The sequence below is a fragment of the Mustela putorius genome, unplaced genomic scaffold (assembly GCF_011764305.1).
Source record: "Mustela putorius furo isolate JIRA1106 unplaced genomic scaffold, ASM1176430v1.1 tig00003983_pilon_pilon_pilon, whole genome shotgun sequence".
NCBI lineage: Eukaryota > Metazoa > Chordata > Mammalia > Carnivora > Mustelidae > Mustela > Mustela putorius.
The window spans coordinates 3,261,531-3,279,658 of record NW_025422123.1 but is presented as its reverse complement, the minus strand read 5'-3'; the positions used below and the strand labels follow the sequence as shown (position 1 = coordinate 3,279,658).

Sequence of the window (18,128 nt, the reverse complement as noted above, 5' to 3'; positions counted from 1 at the left end):
AAAGAACCAAGATGCCCTTCAATGGATGAATGGATAAGGAAGATGTGGTCCATATACACTATGGAGTATTATGCCTCCATCAGAAAGGATGAATACCCAACTTTTGTATCAACATGGACGGGACTGGAAGAGATTATGCTGAGTGAAATAAGTCAAGCAGATAGAGTCAATTATCATATGGTTTCACTTATTTGTGGAGCATAACAAAGAGCACAGAGGACATGGGGAGTTAGAGAGGAGAGGGAGTTGGGGGAAATTGGAAAGGGAGGTGAATCATGAGAGACTATGGACTCTGAAAAACAATCTGAGGGTTTTGAAGGGGCAGGGGGTGGGAGGTCAGGGTACCAGGTGGTGGGTATTATAGAGGGCACGGATTGCATGGAGCACTGGTGTGGTGCAAAAACAATGAATACTGTTATGCTGAAAATAAATAAAAAATAAAATTTAAAAATGCAAAAAAATTCCTAGTGATGTGATAAAGAAGATTTGGGCGGGGGGGGGGTGCTCTCTTGATTACATTAGCACTAGAACTCTCTAAGGCAGTTATCTGCAGTATTGAGAAACAGAATAAAACCGCCACATGAACATTCTGAAATATGAAGGCTTTGTAGTGAATATAGCTAACACGCTTGAAAAAAGGTTTTTTTTTTTAACCAAAAATTCTATTAGTAGTGAAACATAGGAGCACTTCATTTACTAAGTTAAAACTTGCAACCAACATTAATCTTTTTTTGAATATAAACCTTAAATTTGTTGTTTTGCTGTACCTCCTCTACTTCGATAGATTTTTATCACATAAGGAAAAGTTTTAAAATTTTACTTTTTTCTTTGATCCATTATTTAAAGGCGTTATCAACTTCTGCGCCAAGCTCATTCTGTCATTACCTGTCAATTTGGTTACTGGAGCTTCATCTTTCCTGTTCTAGTCAAAAACAGTTTTTGACTTTTTTTTTTTTTTTTTTAACAAACCACATCAAATCCTGATCCCACAGGATCTGCAAATTCCTTCTCATCCCCCAGTTCACTGTGCATTAGTTACCTTGGCTTCCAAAATACCAAGTGGGGTCTCACCTTAGGACCTTTGAACTGACTCTTCTGCTGTTCAGCTCTCCACCCCCCCTCCCTAACAAATCATTGTTTTCTGTGAACTCAGGATATCCAGAAAGATAGGCACCTTATATTTGCAAAGTTAACTCTTGTATTTTATTTGATTCTCACCACCGGCAGTAGAGTTCCCAACTTTTCACCTCAAAGTCTAAAAGAATGCCCCAAACCAACTCTTAAAGACACAGAATCAGTACCAAAGTGTACCTGAATACGTTTGTTTTAACGTATTCCTCTGCTCTAAGTAATACTTCCCAATAGAAGATCAAGATGATTTCTGGTCCATAGTACATTACCATTTTAACAAGAGAAAACTTAAGAGACTTTATCATTGGGGAACTTACTTAAAAATTGTTACCCCCACTACACAAGTGAAATCAGTTTAATACAGAAAACGAAGGAAATTACAAAGAATGTTATCATCTTTTAATAGGCTGGGAGTATTATATTTCCCCATGTTCCCTTTTGACTTAACACATCCATGTTCCTTTACTGTAAACACAAAATATAAATAGCTCAGTCTTCTCTTTAAAAATACCATGCTCATTTAGCACGAGCAGAATTTCTGCTTCTCTGCCCACTGGAGCCTACCCTGGTCGGCTTTTCAAACAACTCCCTTGGGATGCCAAGGAACTGGGAGACTCGACAAGCGTAAAAACCACCCGGACGCCACCATAAGCCGAGTTATGCGGTGCACCGATCCCCCTCGCCTCGGCCACGGGGTCGCAAACCGGAAACCGGAAGCGGCCGAGTTCGCGGACGCACCGCGCGTACCTCCCGCAGCCACCTTGTCCCGCCTCGGTGCGCGTGGCCGGCGTTAAGTCTAGACCCATCGATCGATGGTGTCGCGCTGAGTGGCTTCTCAGGCTCAGGCCTTGAAAAGCCCAGGAATCGGCCCCAGGTGTCCGTAGCGAATGCCCGGCCGGGTACCATTTCCATATTAGCAAATCCCAAGCGTCGGTGCGCCCGGCAGCTTCGCAGTGCTCCGCTGGCCAGGCCTAACGAGTCGAACGCGGAACTAGAGAGCAGGCTAGGCCCGTACGGGGCTGTTGCTCAGCAGGCCCGGCCTGGCTTTGGGCCCCGGGCCTCCCAGCCGGGGACTTTGCGCCTGCGCCCGTCCGGCTGCTGCCGGCTCTCCTGGTGCGGCCGCGGTCCCAGCAGCAGCGCGCCGCCTGGGTGGCTGGGCGGTCCATGGGCAGCAGCGAGGGCCACGATGACAGATTACGGCGAGGAGCAGCGCAATGAGCTGGAGGCTCTAGAGTCCATCTATCCCGACTCCTTCACAGGTGACTTCCGCGACTGCGGGCCTGGAGCGGCCCCGGGGTGGAGTGGGATGGGCCGGAGCCCTCGGCCTCCCGGGCGAGGGTGGAGAAAGGGACAGCGAGGCCGCGTGGCCACCTCGCCCGCTACTCTCTCTTCACCCTCTTTTCCCGAAGTGTTCAGGCACTTAGGAGTAACTCCACAGCTTTTTCCCGTTCTCGGTTTATTCCCTGAGATCTGAAAGTCCGGGAGAGACTGGCGAGGTTCCTGGAGAGTGTTAGGCCTGGAATTGAATTGGGTGCACTTTGGTTTCTGTGGAACTTAACAGCGACACGAGGTTTAATGAAAAAACACGAAAACAGATAACTCCAAGTGGGAGTAGTTTTTCTAGAGCTGCAGAGGTGTCGATTTTCACTTTTACTTGGGTAGAAGCTGTTTTCATATGTTGGTGTTTTAAAGTTTATGGGGGTTCAGAGTGCTGTTCTCAGAGTTACCCAGAAGAAGCAGTTTTGAGAATCCCTGGGATTTGTCTTTTTTTTTTTTTTTTTTTTAATATTCTGTGAATGCCCAGTGAATGATGTGGCACAAATTTCAGCACCACCGCAGATTCACGTTTGTTAGGGGGGGGATATTGGCCTGGACGCGTCTTGCTACAAGCAAGGTAATGGAGGCGCAGGAAGAGGGTAAGTGGCTTGCTTTGGGTCTGACCAGCAGTTAGCGGCGGAAGTGGTACTAAGAGTTAGGTCTGGACCCCCCTCCTCTTCCTTCACTTTGCAGACCTGTGGAACTTGGGATCTAGCTCCAGCTGGGATGAAGGGGAGCAGAAGATTACTGGATAGGTTGGGCTACTGTAAAATATTATTGAGAAACTCATTCGGTATGTTTTAAGGGAAGAGAATTTTCTGTATTAAGCCGTGCTTCAGATGGTTTTGAAAGTGCCGCAAGGTAACGCTATCAATACGGCTTTTCTCGCATGACACTCAGTGTTTGAGGAGTGATCCAGTAAAGCCAGTGTAAGTGAGTAGAACCTAGGTTTGTGGGATTTACAGCTCCTGTCCCTTCCTTTGTTGTCCATCACTGATTGTCAGAATTCAGAATGTAAGGTATGTTCAACTCCCATCCCTCTCCCTTTCCTTGTTTAGCTTAGTTTTCTTAGCTCCACCTTTTGACCACTGCTTGCAATGGTAGCAAATTTTGTTCTGCTTTGCCAACAGGCAGATGTCTCTCAGCTACCCCTGTATAGCTCCAGTCCTGTTCATGTTCTCTCTCACCAACAGTACAGCTGTGCTGTGAGGATGTTAAGGGGATGAGTGAAGAGGGGTTTGAGAGTGTCATTAACTGGGTGAGTGTGGATGGAGTCTGGCTCCCTTCTCTATCCTTTCTTATATATCAATGTCTAAATAAAAGAGAATATAGGGTCAGTTGCTGGATATATTCTTAATCGTGACGTTTGGTTATTTCTAGCACATTGGAAATGTAATTGGCACTGTGTAGGTAGAGTTAAAGCATAAGGTGTGCTAGTCTTTTCTATGGACATAAGGTATCCCTCATTAAATACTGTGCCTATAAGCATTTTGAAAAGTGATACATTTTAAATCCTAAACCAATCTTATGGTTCTTTCAAATTACACTAAGCTCTGATATAGTTCAGTATGTGAAATTCTTGTCAGATGCAAAAGTGCTTGAGGATTCTGAGCTAGGGCAACAAAAGACAATTTATGAATCTTTGATGCATTCAAGTATTCTGCATTATCAGCTGAGCCCATCTGTCTCTAATTCCTACCAGTATTCCTAAAACTTTGCAATAAATAAATTAAAATAAGATGTCTTGATTTATAGTTCTTTAGGAACTTTGCCTTACTCGTGATCATGTTGTTTATGAAACCTCTCAGGGAAAAGGCAGAGGAGTTTGGAATAAAACTCTTCCATGTTAGATCTTTTGGAATCATGAGGATTTGTAAGGTTTACTGTTTACAGCCTTCTTTTGTGTTGATGATTTCATACTTTCCTATTTTTGTACCAGATTTAAGAAGAGAGCTTGCTTGTGTCAGTTTGTCAAGGAACACTGATTGACAGTTTTCTAATTTCATTTTGAATCACATTTAATATTAGATGTGGTAAATGCTCAATGCTCTTGATGAAGGAAGTATATATATGTGTATATATATGTGTGTGTGTGTGTGAGTGTGTATTTTTTTAATAGAGAACTTGGTGCTTGACAGAGAAACCTTTGTTAAGCACATCATGATCCCTTTGTGGATGCTCTAAGAGGCACAATTCAGCTAGCCCATAGTTCTAGCCACATAGACCTAGCCTAACCTCAGAATTGATTGCTTGACTATTTGCAAAGAACTTTTGGTCCACTGTTGAATTTGTTGTGAATTATAACAAATCATAATACAGTTTCTTCTTTTTGCCTGTTCTGTAGCTTGATTGCACATTGATCCAATCCTCCTAACAACTAGTCTTCCAAAATATAAATGGACTCTCCTGATACCACATTCTCCTTCAGTAGTGCTTCACTTGACAAGGCCCTGCTAAGGTAGTAGAATTTGGTTATTTCCATTTCTGTATCAAAATCTCTGACTATGGGGAGTTTTGTTGAAACACATTGGTTGGCTTTGAGCTAACCAAAAGTCAAGTTCCCTTAATTCTATTTGGTCTTACAAAGAGGGGTACGTAATTCTGTACTTACTTGTGTCAGTACCTCTAAGTAGCATCCATGAGCATTTAACAGTTAGAACTGCATCCTAGAGATGGGGCAGAAGTCATCTTTTAAAAGCAGTTTTTCTGAGACACTCCCTAAGAACCACAGGGACTTATTTTAATCTGGGCTGTCTAGTTCTTTGTGAAAACCTTGATGTCATTCGTGTGTGTCCCTTTAGCGTACCTTTGAGCTATTACCTCCATTATGTTTGTCCTTAATTCTGTCCAGTTTGCCATCATCTGCCCCTCTATCGCTTAAGAGTTCCCCTGCTTGCTCACTGGTTCCTTCCACTATGCCCAGCAGCCTTATTCTTCTTCTCAAAAATATTTTGATTCACTTACAGTGGTGGAAATCCGACATCTTTAGTGAAGGCTAATTTTATCCCAACTCACAGTAATGCATTAGAATGGGATTATTCCTTTATCAAAGTGCTGATGAAACATTCATCTTTGCAAGTCCAGTTAAATAACTTCCCCATTCCTATGTTAGCTTCCTCCAAGTTTTGGAATATTCTTTATCTTTTCGTTTCCCCTTTCCTTTTCTTTTTTCTTTCCTTTCCTTTCCCTTTCCCCTTTCCTCTTTCCCTTTTCCCCTTTCCTTCCTTTCCTTTTCTTGGGTTAGGTTCAGCTGTGACAGAAAGCCCCCAAAAGCAATGGTTTTAAAAAGGTAAAAGTTTAGGGGCTCCTGGGTGGCTCAGTTGGTTAAGCATCTGACTTTTGATGCTGGCTCAGGTCATGGTCTCAGGGTCATGGGATCTAGCCCTGCATTGGGCTCCACACTTAGCTCGGAGTCAGCTTGAAATTCTTTCTCCCTCTGCTCTCTGTACCCACCTCCCACCCCCCGACCCCAGTCCTCTGCTTATGCTCTCTCTCTAAATAAATAAAAGTAAATTTAAAATGGTAAACTTTATTTGTTTTGCAAATAAAAGATATGTAGTTCTAGTCCAAAAATTCCTTAGGTACCCAGGCTGCATCTTAGTTCCTTGCCATTCCTAAGATGTAGTCTCTACCTCATGGTGAAGATGGCAGTATTTCTTTCCAGAAGTAGGAATGGGGGGGGGGGTGGAGAAGCCAAAGACAGCAGTTTCTTAAGTAAATTTCCTGGAAACTGTCAAATAACTTATTTGCTTCCATCTCCATAGCTGGAACTCAGTCATTTGGTGAGACCTAACTGGAAGGGAGGCTGGGAAATATAGTCTTTATTCTGGGTGGTTAATATGCTCAGTTAAAAGTGGTATCACTAGAAGATGGGGTGAGTAGATAAGATAGTAGGGGATATAAGTAGTGTTTTCCAGTATCCTTTTTTGTTGTTGTTTCTGGCTCACATTTTTTTTTCTCTCTAATGGCAGCTTGGTGTAGTGGGTATGAGCTCTGTGTCTTTGGGCAACTCTTACAACCTCTCCAATCTTTAGTTTCCATATGTGTTTAATGGGGAGCAATACAAAGTATGCAAATACTTTTTAACTATTAAATATAAGATACTCTTTCCTAGAAATTTACCATCTTAGTTGCTGATTCTTCTAATAATACGGCTTCATAATTCCTTGTCTTTATTGGTGATCAGTTTTGATTTCCATTTCCTTCAATTGCATGAGGGCATGCAATCTTTAAGGTCATCCTTAGAATTTTGCCCTCTGAAAGTCCTCTTTCTTTCCTTAAACTTTTTGCCCCACAGTTCTTCATTCTAGTTATTTTGCTGAACATGCCTCTCATCGTGATTTTTCATGGATTAAGAGTCTATCAGCTTCTTGTCTGTCTTGCCTCCCTATTCTTTATGTTTCTGAAGGTCAGGCAATTCAGTGATGTTCTTGCTAGCAGCCCATGTTCTCATTTACCAGAGACATCAGATACGTAATTTACAACATAATGTGATGATTCTTTCATGGAGGATACAGCCAGAGCACAGGAAAAGGGGAGGGTCTTGGTTGTTTTGGAGAACTGAGGGGTGATGAGGAACTAACAAGTGGGTGAGACCAGGGGAAGGGACATAGCATGTGGAAAAGCAGGACTCTGCAAAAGTAAAATGTATTTAAAGGGAAAATGGCTTGATATGCCTAGGACATAAAATGAGTACTGAGAGTCATGAAAAATGAAGCCTGACAAGTGAGCAGGGACCAGATTGCAGAGGGCCTTGTTAGGGATTTAGATCTGATCTTGTAGGCCAGTGGTTCATCGCCAATTTCCCCCTGACAGAGCTACACAGACCCATATAGTACACATTGTAAACGGTGCCATACCATAACTGGATCTCAATAGTTGGCATGTCTTCACAAATAAAATAGGCTTCTCTTGAGTTTGTTTTGACCTCTCATGGCTGCTGCTTTTGTTTTTCTCTCTGGCAGTTTTTTCTGCTCGTACTTTTTTCTCCCAAATTTAGGATTCCTTACAAAGTCGCTGTTGGCCCTATTTCTCTTTTTTTTCCTCTGGTGATCTCATTTGGTCTAATAGCTTTAGCTCCATTTGCCCATTTCTTATTGCATATTGTATACTCGATATTTCCAACTGAAATTTCCTGTGTCATTTAAGTATATCATGTCTGATTTTTCTTTTGTATTTTTTGCTTTTTGTTAGTGGTGCTACCATCCTCTGCCTGCAAATTTGGAATGAAGAGTCCTTCCTGTTCCCTGCAATTCCCATGGCTGCTAACCTAGTTCAGAACCTCATTAACCTTACTGGGATGATCTTAATAGCTATCTAGTTTCATCCTGCCTCTGGTCTTGTTTCTTTCCTTCCAATTTATGCTCTGTTGCTACCCTTATCTTCCTATGTTTAGAAATACAATTCTGCCCATACTGCTTCTGCTAGAAAAAATATCATTGTCTACAACTAAACTTTCAGCAGTATTTTTTCAAGTAGCTTTCTTTCCCACATATACATCCACCAAACGGAATAATTTCTTCTTCCTTATATATTCCTTAAACCATTATGCCCTTGCTGCCATGTTTCTGTTGCTTATATTTCTTTTCTCCATCTTTACAATATGCCTTAATTCACAGTCTAGCTCAAGTGACTTTGCCAGAATTTCTCAGCAGGAAAAAACATTCTCTTTTTACATGAAACTCAATATAGTTTATTCACTTCTTCCAATTACTAGCTGAATAACATTGAGCAGAGTATTTAAGAGCTCTTTTATCTCAGTTTCTACATCTGTGAAATTGGGGTAATACTATATTTAATTGGTTCTAAGACATTTCTATGTTTTAACATGTCTAAATAGGAATTTGTCTTATAATTGATTATAATTAAAGTTTAATTGGCAGATTTTTTTTCTTAGTACATAAAGTGGAGTGCATCTCCTACTTGATAGTATCTTAAATTTGGTATCATATGGCAACAATGTAATATCGTGGTCTTGGTGTAAGAATTAACGATCTTTGTGTAAATGCGTAGTACCACATGGGCCCAGAGTAGTGCTCAATAAATGTTAGCTGTTATTAGGTATAGATGACCCTTAAATTATGGCCTCATGGAGTCCTAAAAGTGGTAATCAGTTGGAATGTCATTGAGTTGAACCCTTATTTCTGTAGTTGCTATGTTTACATTTGATGACATATGAATGCTAAAGTTGGTCATGAAAAGAAGTAGGAATGAGATGCATCAAATATATTTTATACACATTAAAAAATTTTAAAAAGGGTCAATCATATTTTAAAAGCTTTATTTTAATTACCTTTCAGGGACTTTTTTTTAGCGTGGGCTGGACTATCCGAGGCCTATTAAAATATGAGTCCAGTGAGTCTTACCTTCTTGACAGATACTTTCATAGTAATCATAGATGTTCATCATGCTTCAAGTACTTTTAAACTTCAATTAAAACGAAGGTATATGTCTTGAAAATTTTATTGATAATGAATATTTATGAAAGCTTCAGAAGTTCTTAAGTAGGAAAAACTGAGTATTTTCCTTGGTGACTTCTTCAGAGATCTCCTTGCCCTTTCATTTCAGAAAGAGGTTGCTGAGCTGCTGCCAACCTTAACAGGGGCCAGTGCTTCCCAGGGCTGGAGTGAGGCACAGGCTTTTCTCAGGGGCTCAGCAGCAATCCCAGGTGGCCTGTATTTTTCTTGTTTACTCTTCTAATGGTTCTGAATATAAGTCTAATCTGTTTTTGTTTTTCTGCTTTCATTCCATTGTTTTAGCTCTACCATTTAGCTAGAATTTGTGGAATTTCTAGATACTGCCAGGCACTGAGCTAGGAGCTCTTATAATTTTTATAGTATTCTTGTGGGGGAAGAGATATAAACATATATACTGTCAGGCATCAGGCTGTAAGATGGTATATATGTTTTCTTATTTATATAAGTGTTGATTTGCATGTCTTGACTTGCTTAACAAATTGTAAGCAATTTGATATTGGGATTCATAGCTAATTTTGTAATTCCATGAAAGATGGTAGAGACTTAATGATTGGGGGAAGAATAAAGTTTGGTTTTAGGGATGATGTGGGAGAAAGAGAAAGAAGACACAACTGTTAACAAGTTAATATTTACTGTTTGTCATGGAGATTCTGAATTATAGCTTAGAATATATAAGTTTACAAATTAGTGATAATACTGTCAGTGGATAGTTTCTGATGAAACATCAAACTTTTTTGTCATTCTGTTTGGGAATTTTTTAGAATGTAATTTTCCATGTATAGATGGAAATTTTGAATTAAAAGGTAAATTACTTAATTAGTTTAATTGATTGGATAAAACTCCCAAGAGTCTACTATAGATATATATATTTTTTCCAAATGAAAGGTAACCCTTGATTTAAATAGAAAATTGATAAGTGTTTTATTATTTGAATGTGCAGTTCAGTCTGTGTTTGTGGAAATGGAAATACAGACTAGGGATCAGTTTCCAGGACTGTGTAGTGGTATTTTGGTAATAAGGAAAGCATTTGCCTTAAGAGACATGTTAATAACTTAAAACCTGTGTATATTTTCTTGCAGTATTATCAGAAAATCCACCCAGTTTCACCATTACTGTGACATCTGAGGCTGGAGAAAATGATGAAAGTAAGTCCAATCGAAAATACTTGTGGTTTTTCTAAGTTGCTCTCAGGAATGTTATTCCTGCAGCCATTATGTTGGCATTGAAGATGTGGAGGTGCTAATAAGTATGGTGCTGTTAGGAATCCAGCATGAATGTTGTGTATTTCCTAATTAGCATTTACTATGTAAACATGACTTACAGAGAAACAGGAAGTCACCGAGATGTATTCTGACACAATGAATTTAGTTTTGAAAAGTGAAAAAGAAACATTAACAATATAGCAAATGGAGAAAAGTTAGAAGATTACTCTGTAAAATGAGACTTTGAAGTATATTTCAGTGACTATGTTGTGGTATTCCATTGAGTGTTATTTTCCCATGGTTGTTTTTACTCTTTGGGCATTTAGATTGCTTATTGGACATTTGCTGTTATTTATAAATTAAACTGAATAAATGTCTTTCTTTATGATTTTCTCTCTCTTTAGGATGGATATTGTATTGTTGTTTAAATACATATATACATAAAACCAGGTAAAAGCCATTATTATACAACGATTGAACCAAGATAAATATACTGATGGAAATAAAACAGCTATAAAACCAATAATTTAAAATTAAATAGTTTGATTTAAATGTGGCAGATGTTGGGGGAGGATCTGAAGTTCATTTCCACCATTCGTCTAGTTCAGTTAATTTTGGAATTTGATAAAATGTTACATAAGTTGGTGTTAACCCCAAGGATTTTTTTTTTTTTAACGTTAAGCTAGTCAACTAAAATTCGCTATGAGCAATCAATAATGCAAATTTTAGTGGTATCACCTGATAACTCTAAATCTGTCTTGTACAATTGAAAAAGAGATTAGCACAGAGATATTACTAAAATCTGAATTAAAAAGGTGTTGGACACAGTCATTTTTACTTCTATATGTATTTATATATTTACGTAGGTTTTATACATAGAATCTCAAATACAACCAGAGTATCCTTTTATACTTTGAAATGTAAATAAATGTATAGAAGATACTTTAAAATACCTTTAAAAAATATTTTTATGATGCTTTAAATATCCCAAAATGGTAACAGTGATCTTTTCCTGGTGGTGGAATTATTAGTAATTTTGTTTTCCCCTTAATATATTTCCAAATTTTCTATAATGAATGTCTATTTTATCAAACAGTAAAATCAGTAAATGTATTAAAGATTTCTTTTCCTAGCAATAAAATTAGAAGTGTGTTAATTAAAAAAGAAAGAATATGCCAGAAGATACTATGTATCCTTATTGGCCTGACAATCTTTTTTTTTTAATTTAAATTTTGCTTGGTTAACATACCATGTAATACTGGTTTTAGGAATAGAATTCAGTGGTTCATCACTTACTTACAACACCCAGTGCTCATCATAACAAGTGCCTTCTTTAATACCCGTCACACATTTATTTAACCCACCCCCCACTCACCTTCCTCCATCAATTCTCTGTTTGTTCTCTATAGTTAAGAGTCTCTTATGGCTTGTTTCCCTCTTCTTTTTTTCTTTTCCCCCTTCCCATATGTTCATCTGTTTTCTTTTTTAAATCCCATATATCAGTGAGTTCATATTTTTCTTTCTCTGACTTATTTCACTTAGTGTAATACACTATAGCTCTATCCACATCATTGTGAATGGCAAGATTTCATTTTTTTGATGGCTGAGTAATATTCCATTGTGTATATGTACCACATCTTTTTTTTTAAACAAATTTCCACAACTTTTTATTTACTTTTTTAAAAAATATTTTATTTATTTATTTGACAGACAGAGATCACACATAGGCAGAGAGGCAGGCAGAGAGAGGGAGGAGGAAGCAGGCTCCCCGCTGAGCAGAGAGGCTCCATCCCAGGACCCTGGGATCATGACCTGAGCTGAAGGCAGAGGCTTAACCCACTGAGCCACCCAGGCACCCCTGTATACCACATCTTAGTCCATTCATCAGTTGATGGACACTTGGGCTCTCTCCAGAGTTTGGCTGTTGCTGTATAAACATCAGGATGCATGTACCCCTTCGAATCTGTATTTTTGTATCTTATGGATGAATACCTAGTAGTATAATTGCTGGATTGTAGGGTAGCTTTGTTTCTTACTTTAAAAAATTTTATTTATTTATTTTTAATAATATTTATTTTAGAAAGAGAGAGAGGGAGAGAGAGAGAGAGAGAGAGAGTGTGTGTGTGTGTGTGTGTGTGTGTTGGGGGGAGGGGACGGCAGAGGGAGAGGAGAGAAAATTCCAAGTAGGCTCCACACTGAGTGCAGAGCCTGATGTAGGGCTGTCGTATAACCCATAAGATCTTAACCTGAGCCCAAACCAAGAGGATGCTCAACTAACAGCCACGTAGGCACCCCTAATTTTTAACTTTTTGAGAAACCTCCAAACTGTTCTCCAGAATGGCTGAACCAGTTTGCATTCCTACCAACGGTGCAAGAATGTTCCCCTTTCTCTGCATCCTCACCAACATCTCTTGTTCCTTTTGTTGTTAATTTTAGCCATTCTGATAGGTGTGACATGGTATCTTATTGTGGTTTTGATGTGTATGTATTTCCCTGATGATGAGTGATGTTGAGCATCTTTCCATGTGTCTGCTAGCCATCTGTATGTCATCTTTAGAAAAGTGTCTGTTCATGTCTAATGCCCATTTCTTTCTTTCTTTCTTTCTTTTTTTTAAAGATTTTATTTATTTATTTGACAGAGATCACAAGTAGACAGAGAGGAAGGGAAGCAGGCTCCCTGCTGAGCAGAGAGCCCGACACGGGGCTCGATCCCAGGATGCTGGGATCATGACCTGAGCCGAAGGCAGAGGCTTTAACCCATTGAGCCACCCAGGCGCCCCTCTAATGCCCCTTTCTTAACTGGATTATTTGTTTTTTCAGTGTTAAGTTTGATAATTTCTTTATAGATTTTGAATACTAACCCTTTATCAGATAATGTCATTTGCAAATATCTTCTCCCATTCCATAGGCTGCCTTTTAGTTGTTGATTGTTTCCTTCACTGTGCAGAAGATTTTTATCTTAATGAAATAGTTCATTTTTTGCTTTTGTTTCCCTTGCTTCTAGAGACATGTCTAGTAAGAAGTTGCTATGGCTGAGGTTGAAGAGGTTGCTTCCTATGTTCTTCTCTAGGATTTTGATGGTTTCCGGTCTCATATTTAGGTCTTTCATCCATTTTGAATTTATTTTTGTGTATGGTGTAAGAAAGTGGTCTTTTCTTCTGCATGCTGTCCAGTTTCATTCTTCTGCATGTTGCCGTCCAGTTTTCCCAACACCATTTGTTGAAGAGATTGTCTTATTTTCCATTGGATATTCTTTCCTGCTTTGTCAAAGATTAGTTGACCATATAGTTCTTGTCCATTTCTGGGTTTTCTGTTCTGTTCCTTTGATCATTGTGTCTGTTTTTGTGCCAGTGCCATACTATCTTGATGACTACAGCTTTGTAATAGAGCTTACAGTTCAGAATTGTGATGCCTCCAGTTTTGTTTTTCTTTTTCAAGATTGTTTTGGCTATTTGGGGTCTTTTGTGGTTCCATACAGATTTTAGGACTATTTGGTCTAGCTCTGTGAAAAATGCTGGTGGTATTGTATTTTGATAGGGATTGTACTTAATGTATAGATTGCTTTGGGTAGTATAGACATTTGAACAGTGTTTGTTCTTGCAGTCCATGAGCTTGGAATATTTTTCTATTTCTTTGCGCCCTTCCTAATGCCCTTTTCAGTTTCTTTCAAAACTGTTCTCCAGTTTTCGAAGTATGTATATTTTATATCTTTAGTTAGGTTTATTCCTAGGTAGCTTGTCATTTTTGGTGCAGTTGTAAATGGGATTGATTCCTTGATTTCTTTTTCTGCTGTTTCATTATTAGTGCCTAGAAATGCAACAGATTTCTGCATATTGATTTTATATCCTGCAACTTTGCTGAATTCCTGTATTAGTTCTAGCAATTTTTTGGTGGAGTCTTTCAGGTTTTCTACATAGAGTGTCATGTTGTCTGCAAATAGTGAAAGTTTAACTTCTTCCTTGCTAATTTGGATGCCTTTTGTTCCTTTTTGTTGTATAATTGTTGAGGCTAAGACTTCCAGTACTATGTTAAATAGTAATGGTGAGCATGGACATCCTTGTCTTTTTCCTGACCATAAAGGAAAGGCTCTCCAGTTTTTCCCCATTGAGGGTGATATTAGCTTTGGGTCTTTTTGTATATGGCCTTTATGATATTGAGATATGTTTCCTCTATCTGTAGTTTGTTGAAGGTCTTTATAAAAAATGGATGCTGCATTTTGTCAAATACTTTATCTGCAACTATTGAGAGGATCATATGGTTCTTTTCCTTTCTTTTATTAATGTGGTGTGTCACATGCATTGATTTACAAATATTGAACCATCCTTGCAGTCCATGAATAAACCCCACTTGATTATGGTGAATGATTTTTTTAATGTACTGTTGGATTCGATTTGCTAGTATTTTGTTGAAAATTTTTACATCCGTGTTCATCCTCTGATGGCATGTTTCTCCTTTTTAGTGGGGTCTTTGGTTTTGGATTCAAGGTGGCTTTGGAGAATGAGTTGGGAAGTTTTCCTTCCATTTTTATTTTTGGAATAGTTTGAGGAAAATAGGTATTAACTCTCCTTTAAATGTCTGGTAGAATTCCCCTGAGAGCCATCTAGCCCTGGACTTCCATTTTGGGGGAGATTTTTGATTATTGATTTAATTTCTTTGCTGGTTATGGTTCTATTCAAATTTTCTATTTCTTCCTGTTTCAGTTTTGGTAGTTTGTAGGTTTCTAGGAATTTATTCATTTGCTTCCCGGTTGCCCAATTTGTTATATAATTTTCCATAGTATTCTCTTATAATTGTATTTCTGTGATGATGATTTTGATCTCTCTTTCATTCATGATTTTATCTTTTTGGGTTAACAGTCCTTTCTTTCTTTCTTTCTTTCTTTTTTTTTTTTATTAAAGATTTTATTTATTTATTTGACAGAGATCACAAGTAGGCAAAGAGGCAGGCGGGGCGGGGTGAAGCAGGCTCCCCGCTGAGCAGAGAGCCCGATATGGGGCCCGATCCCAGGACCCTGAGATCATGACTGGAGCCAAAGGCAGAGGCTTTAACCCACTGAGCCACCCAGGTGCCCCCAGTCTTTCTCATATCCATTGACTCATAAAATTTCTTACTGATATCATACACAAAAATTAAAATATCAAACTCACACATTTTAAGGTTCTTTTTTCCTCTTATGGGGAGGAATCTAGATTTGAGTTAAAATTGTCAAGATCAGGAATTTTTAATAATTAAAATGTGAGTTTTTATAAGAAAGGTGAAGTTTAGATAAAGGATCATTGTGATTAATAAATTTTATTTATTTATGTATTTGTGAATATTAATTTTTAATAGAAAATGTTTAGCACTGCTGCTTAGTTGTAAATTTCCTGGTGGAACTGAGTTCACCAGGTTGGTCTGTAGGGAGATACCTTGCATTGATCTGCCTATAAGGATCTCATTCCTATACAAATGTCAGATGTATGCATTGATATGGCTAAAAGAGTGAGTGAGAATGTATAATGAGTCAAGCAAAAAGTTTCTCAGACAATCTCCCAAACCCTGTCATCTAGCAATCCCTTAGCAGTCCCTTGCTGGCACTGTGCATATAGATATACAGACTTCAGGGCTGACGCAGATCTTCCTCACTGGGAGCTGGCTCTGGTAGAGGCCTGAAAATAAGCCTAAGGTAGTATTTTTTTCCCTATGTATTATATTCTGTGCCTTTTGTTCATCTTAAGGAGGGTCTTAAAAAGAGTGGCTTTTATCCATCCTCTTTCTCAGACATGCAGTGTGGTAAAATACTCATAAGTAATAAATGTATTTCATGTGTTAGAGGTGATTTTTGGTATTCCCATGATTTGTTTTCACTTATCTTTGTGGTATGTGTTATCTATCTTAGTGATTATCTGTCTGATCTCATAGTAACCTTGTTTTTCTTTGCAGGAAAATTTCTTGTGCTACTTTTCATTGACACATTGTAAATTAATTACTGATTCAACAAAAATGTTGACCTCTCTACACTTTACATTTTAAAATACTCATATCAAATTCTTATCTCATGTCTTTAGCTGTCCAGACTACTCTCAAGTTTACATACAGTGAAAAATACCCAGATGAAGCCCCTCTTTATGAAATATTCTCCCAGGAAAATCTAGAAGATAGTGATGTCTCAGAGATTTTAAAACTATTAGCATTACAGGTAAGGAAATACGTTTTGTAATGGCATTTTTATTGGCTTTAAATAGTATGCAATAATTTCAAGAGTCAGAAAATGCTAGTAAATATGTATAACCAGTACCTTGAACAAGGAGAATTCCTGATGTATCTCTCTCCCTTTCTCTCTCTCTCTCTCATGAGATCTGTATGTATGTATATGTATGTACAGATACAGGTATTCACAAAGCATATTTTTTTGTTTCCCATTGTACATTTAAAATTTGAGTAACTGACGTTCCTATATACTTCCTGGAACTCAGTCAGCCTCATGACTTTTAGTTAATAAAATGTCTGGTAAGTACTTTAAGTTTAAACATAGTTTTGATCTGGTTCTCAAAATGTCTAGCCCCATGTGCAGTTAAAAATTCTGACTTAAAAAATAAAAATATTCCGACTTTTAAAAAAATTAAAACTCCTAACCCTCTGACCTGTTGTAGGCTAGTTGCCTGCAATCTGGGAAGAGGCCTGGTGATTGTTTTGTTTTTCTTATTTTTCATCTCCTGAGCCTTACAAGAAGCAGCCAGGGTTTATGATCCCTCTGAGAATGGGGGGTTGTGAAGAAAAAGTGGGTATTGGAAAACTCTTGGTTAGTTCTGTGGTAGGAAAAGTTCCCCATAGTTTGTGCTTAGCCAGAATTTAAAGCTCTGTCTTGCTTTGGTTGAGCGTTTTCCTGGCTTCTTCAGAGTAGGGAGTAGGGAGGACGAGTAAAATCTTTATTCCACCATGTTATAAATAGAAGTCCTAGTTTTGCTTATTTGTTCTAAGAACAATTGACAGAAAACATATCTACACTTTAAATGTTTCAAGGACTTTTGGTCCTCCGACTGCTGATATTTTAAAAATATCTGGAGCTATTAGAGAATGAAGAGTGAAATAGATCAAACATGAATTTATGCTTATCTTGGGCTGGCTCTGTTCATTCTACTACCCAGTATGAAGTTATACTAATTCTAATATTTGACTTAAAATGCTTCATTTTAAAACATTGCAGAGAACCTGAGGCAATATGCTAATTCAGTTAGTCATTTATTAATGTAAGTTATTTGATCTGAGTGATTACTTTCTATGTGTTTTATATTTTGTTTGTACTCAAGCTTCGTCATTTCAGAAAAGTAGTTTTGATTTCTTTCTCATACTTACCTAAGATCATATCTATTGAGGGAATATTTATACTTTTTCTTCCAAAATAGTATTGATTTTCAATATCAAAATAATTCATATTATAAAAAACTCAGAAAGTATAGAAACTCATAAAAAAGAAAATTAAAATTACTGTTAATTTCACCAACCAGGTATAACTGCCTATTAACATTTTGGTATGATATGGTTCCAGACTTTTTTTCTTATGCTTATGCTCCTAGTACTCCTCTTCTACCCCAAATTAGATCATTCTATATATAATGTTTTATAACATCCAGATGTGAGCATCTGTCCATTTTAATAAACATGCAGATGAATCATCATTTTTAATTTCTTGAGGAATCTCCACACTGTTCTCCGTCATCATTTTTGATAACTGTGTAGAATTTCATTGTGTGTAATTACACATATCCTTTTTGAAACAATATTTACCATTTTTATCTGATTTAATATGTAATTCTTTGAACATGCTTCTTTTTTTGTGGGGGAAGGAAGGGGCAGGGGCAGAGGGAATGAGAGAATCCCAAACAGGCTCCACTCCCAGTGCGGAGCCCAACATGGGGCCTGACCCCACAACCCCAAGATCATGCCTGAGCTGAAATCAAGAGTCAGACATTCCACCGACTGAACAACCCAGGTGTCCCTTTGCACATTCTTCTATATCACT

General features: G+C 38.1%; 1 protein-coding gene across 5 annotated transcripts in view; it reads left to right on the top strand.

The window, feature by feature from the left end:
- The first annotated feature begins 1,870 nt into the window (after positions 1-1,870).
- Positions 1,871-18,128, top strand: part of RWDD1 (RWD domain containing 1) — a 29,159-nt gene continuing 12,901 nt past the window's right edge. The window contains exons 1-5 of one of the 5 annotated variants that reach the window (XM_045071131.1): positions 1,871-2,390; positions 3,642-3,706; positions 9,016-9,118; positions 10,004-10,069; positions 16,174-16,304. In XM_045071131.1, the coding sequence (XP_044927066.1) occupies positions 2,318-2,390; positions 3,642-3,706; positions 9,016-9,118; positions 10,004-10,069; positions 16,174-16,304 (438 nt within the window). In that variant the 5' untranslated portion in view covers positions 1,871-2,317. Of the gene's footprint in view, positions 2,391-3,635; positions 3,707-4,792; positions 4,907-9,015; positions 9,119-10,003; positions 10,070-16,173; positions 16,305-18,128 lie in introns of those variants that run through there. The other 4 variants (XM_045071134.1, XM_045071136.1, XM_045071135.1 and 1 more) reach the window with 4 other exon arrangements.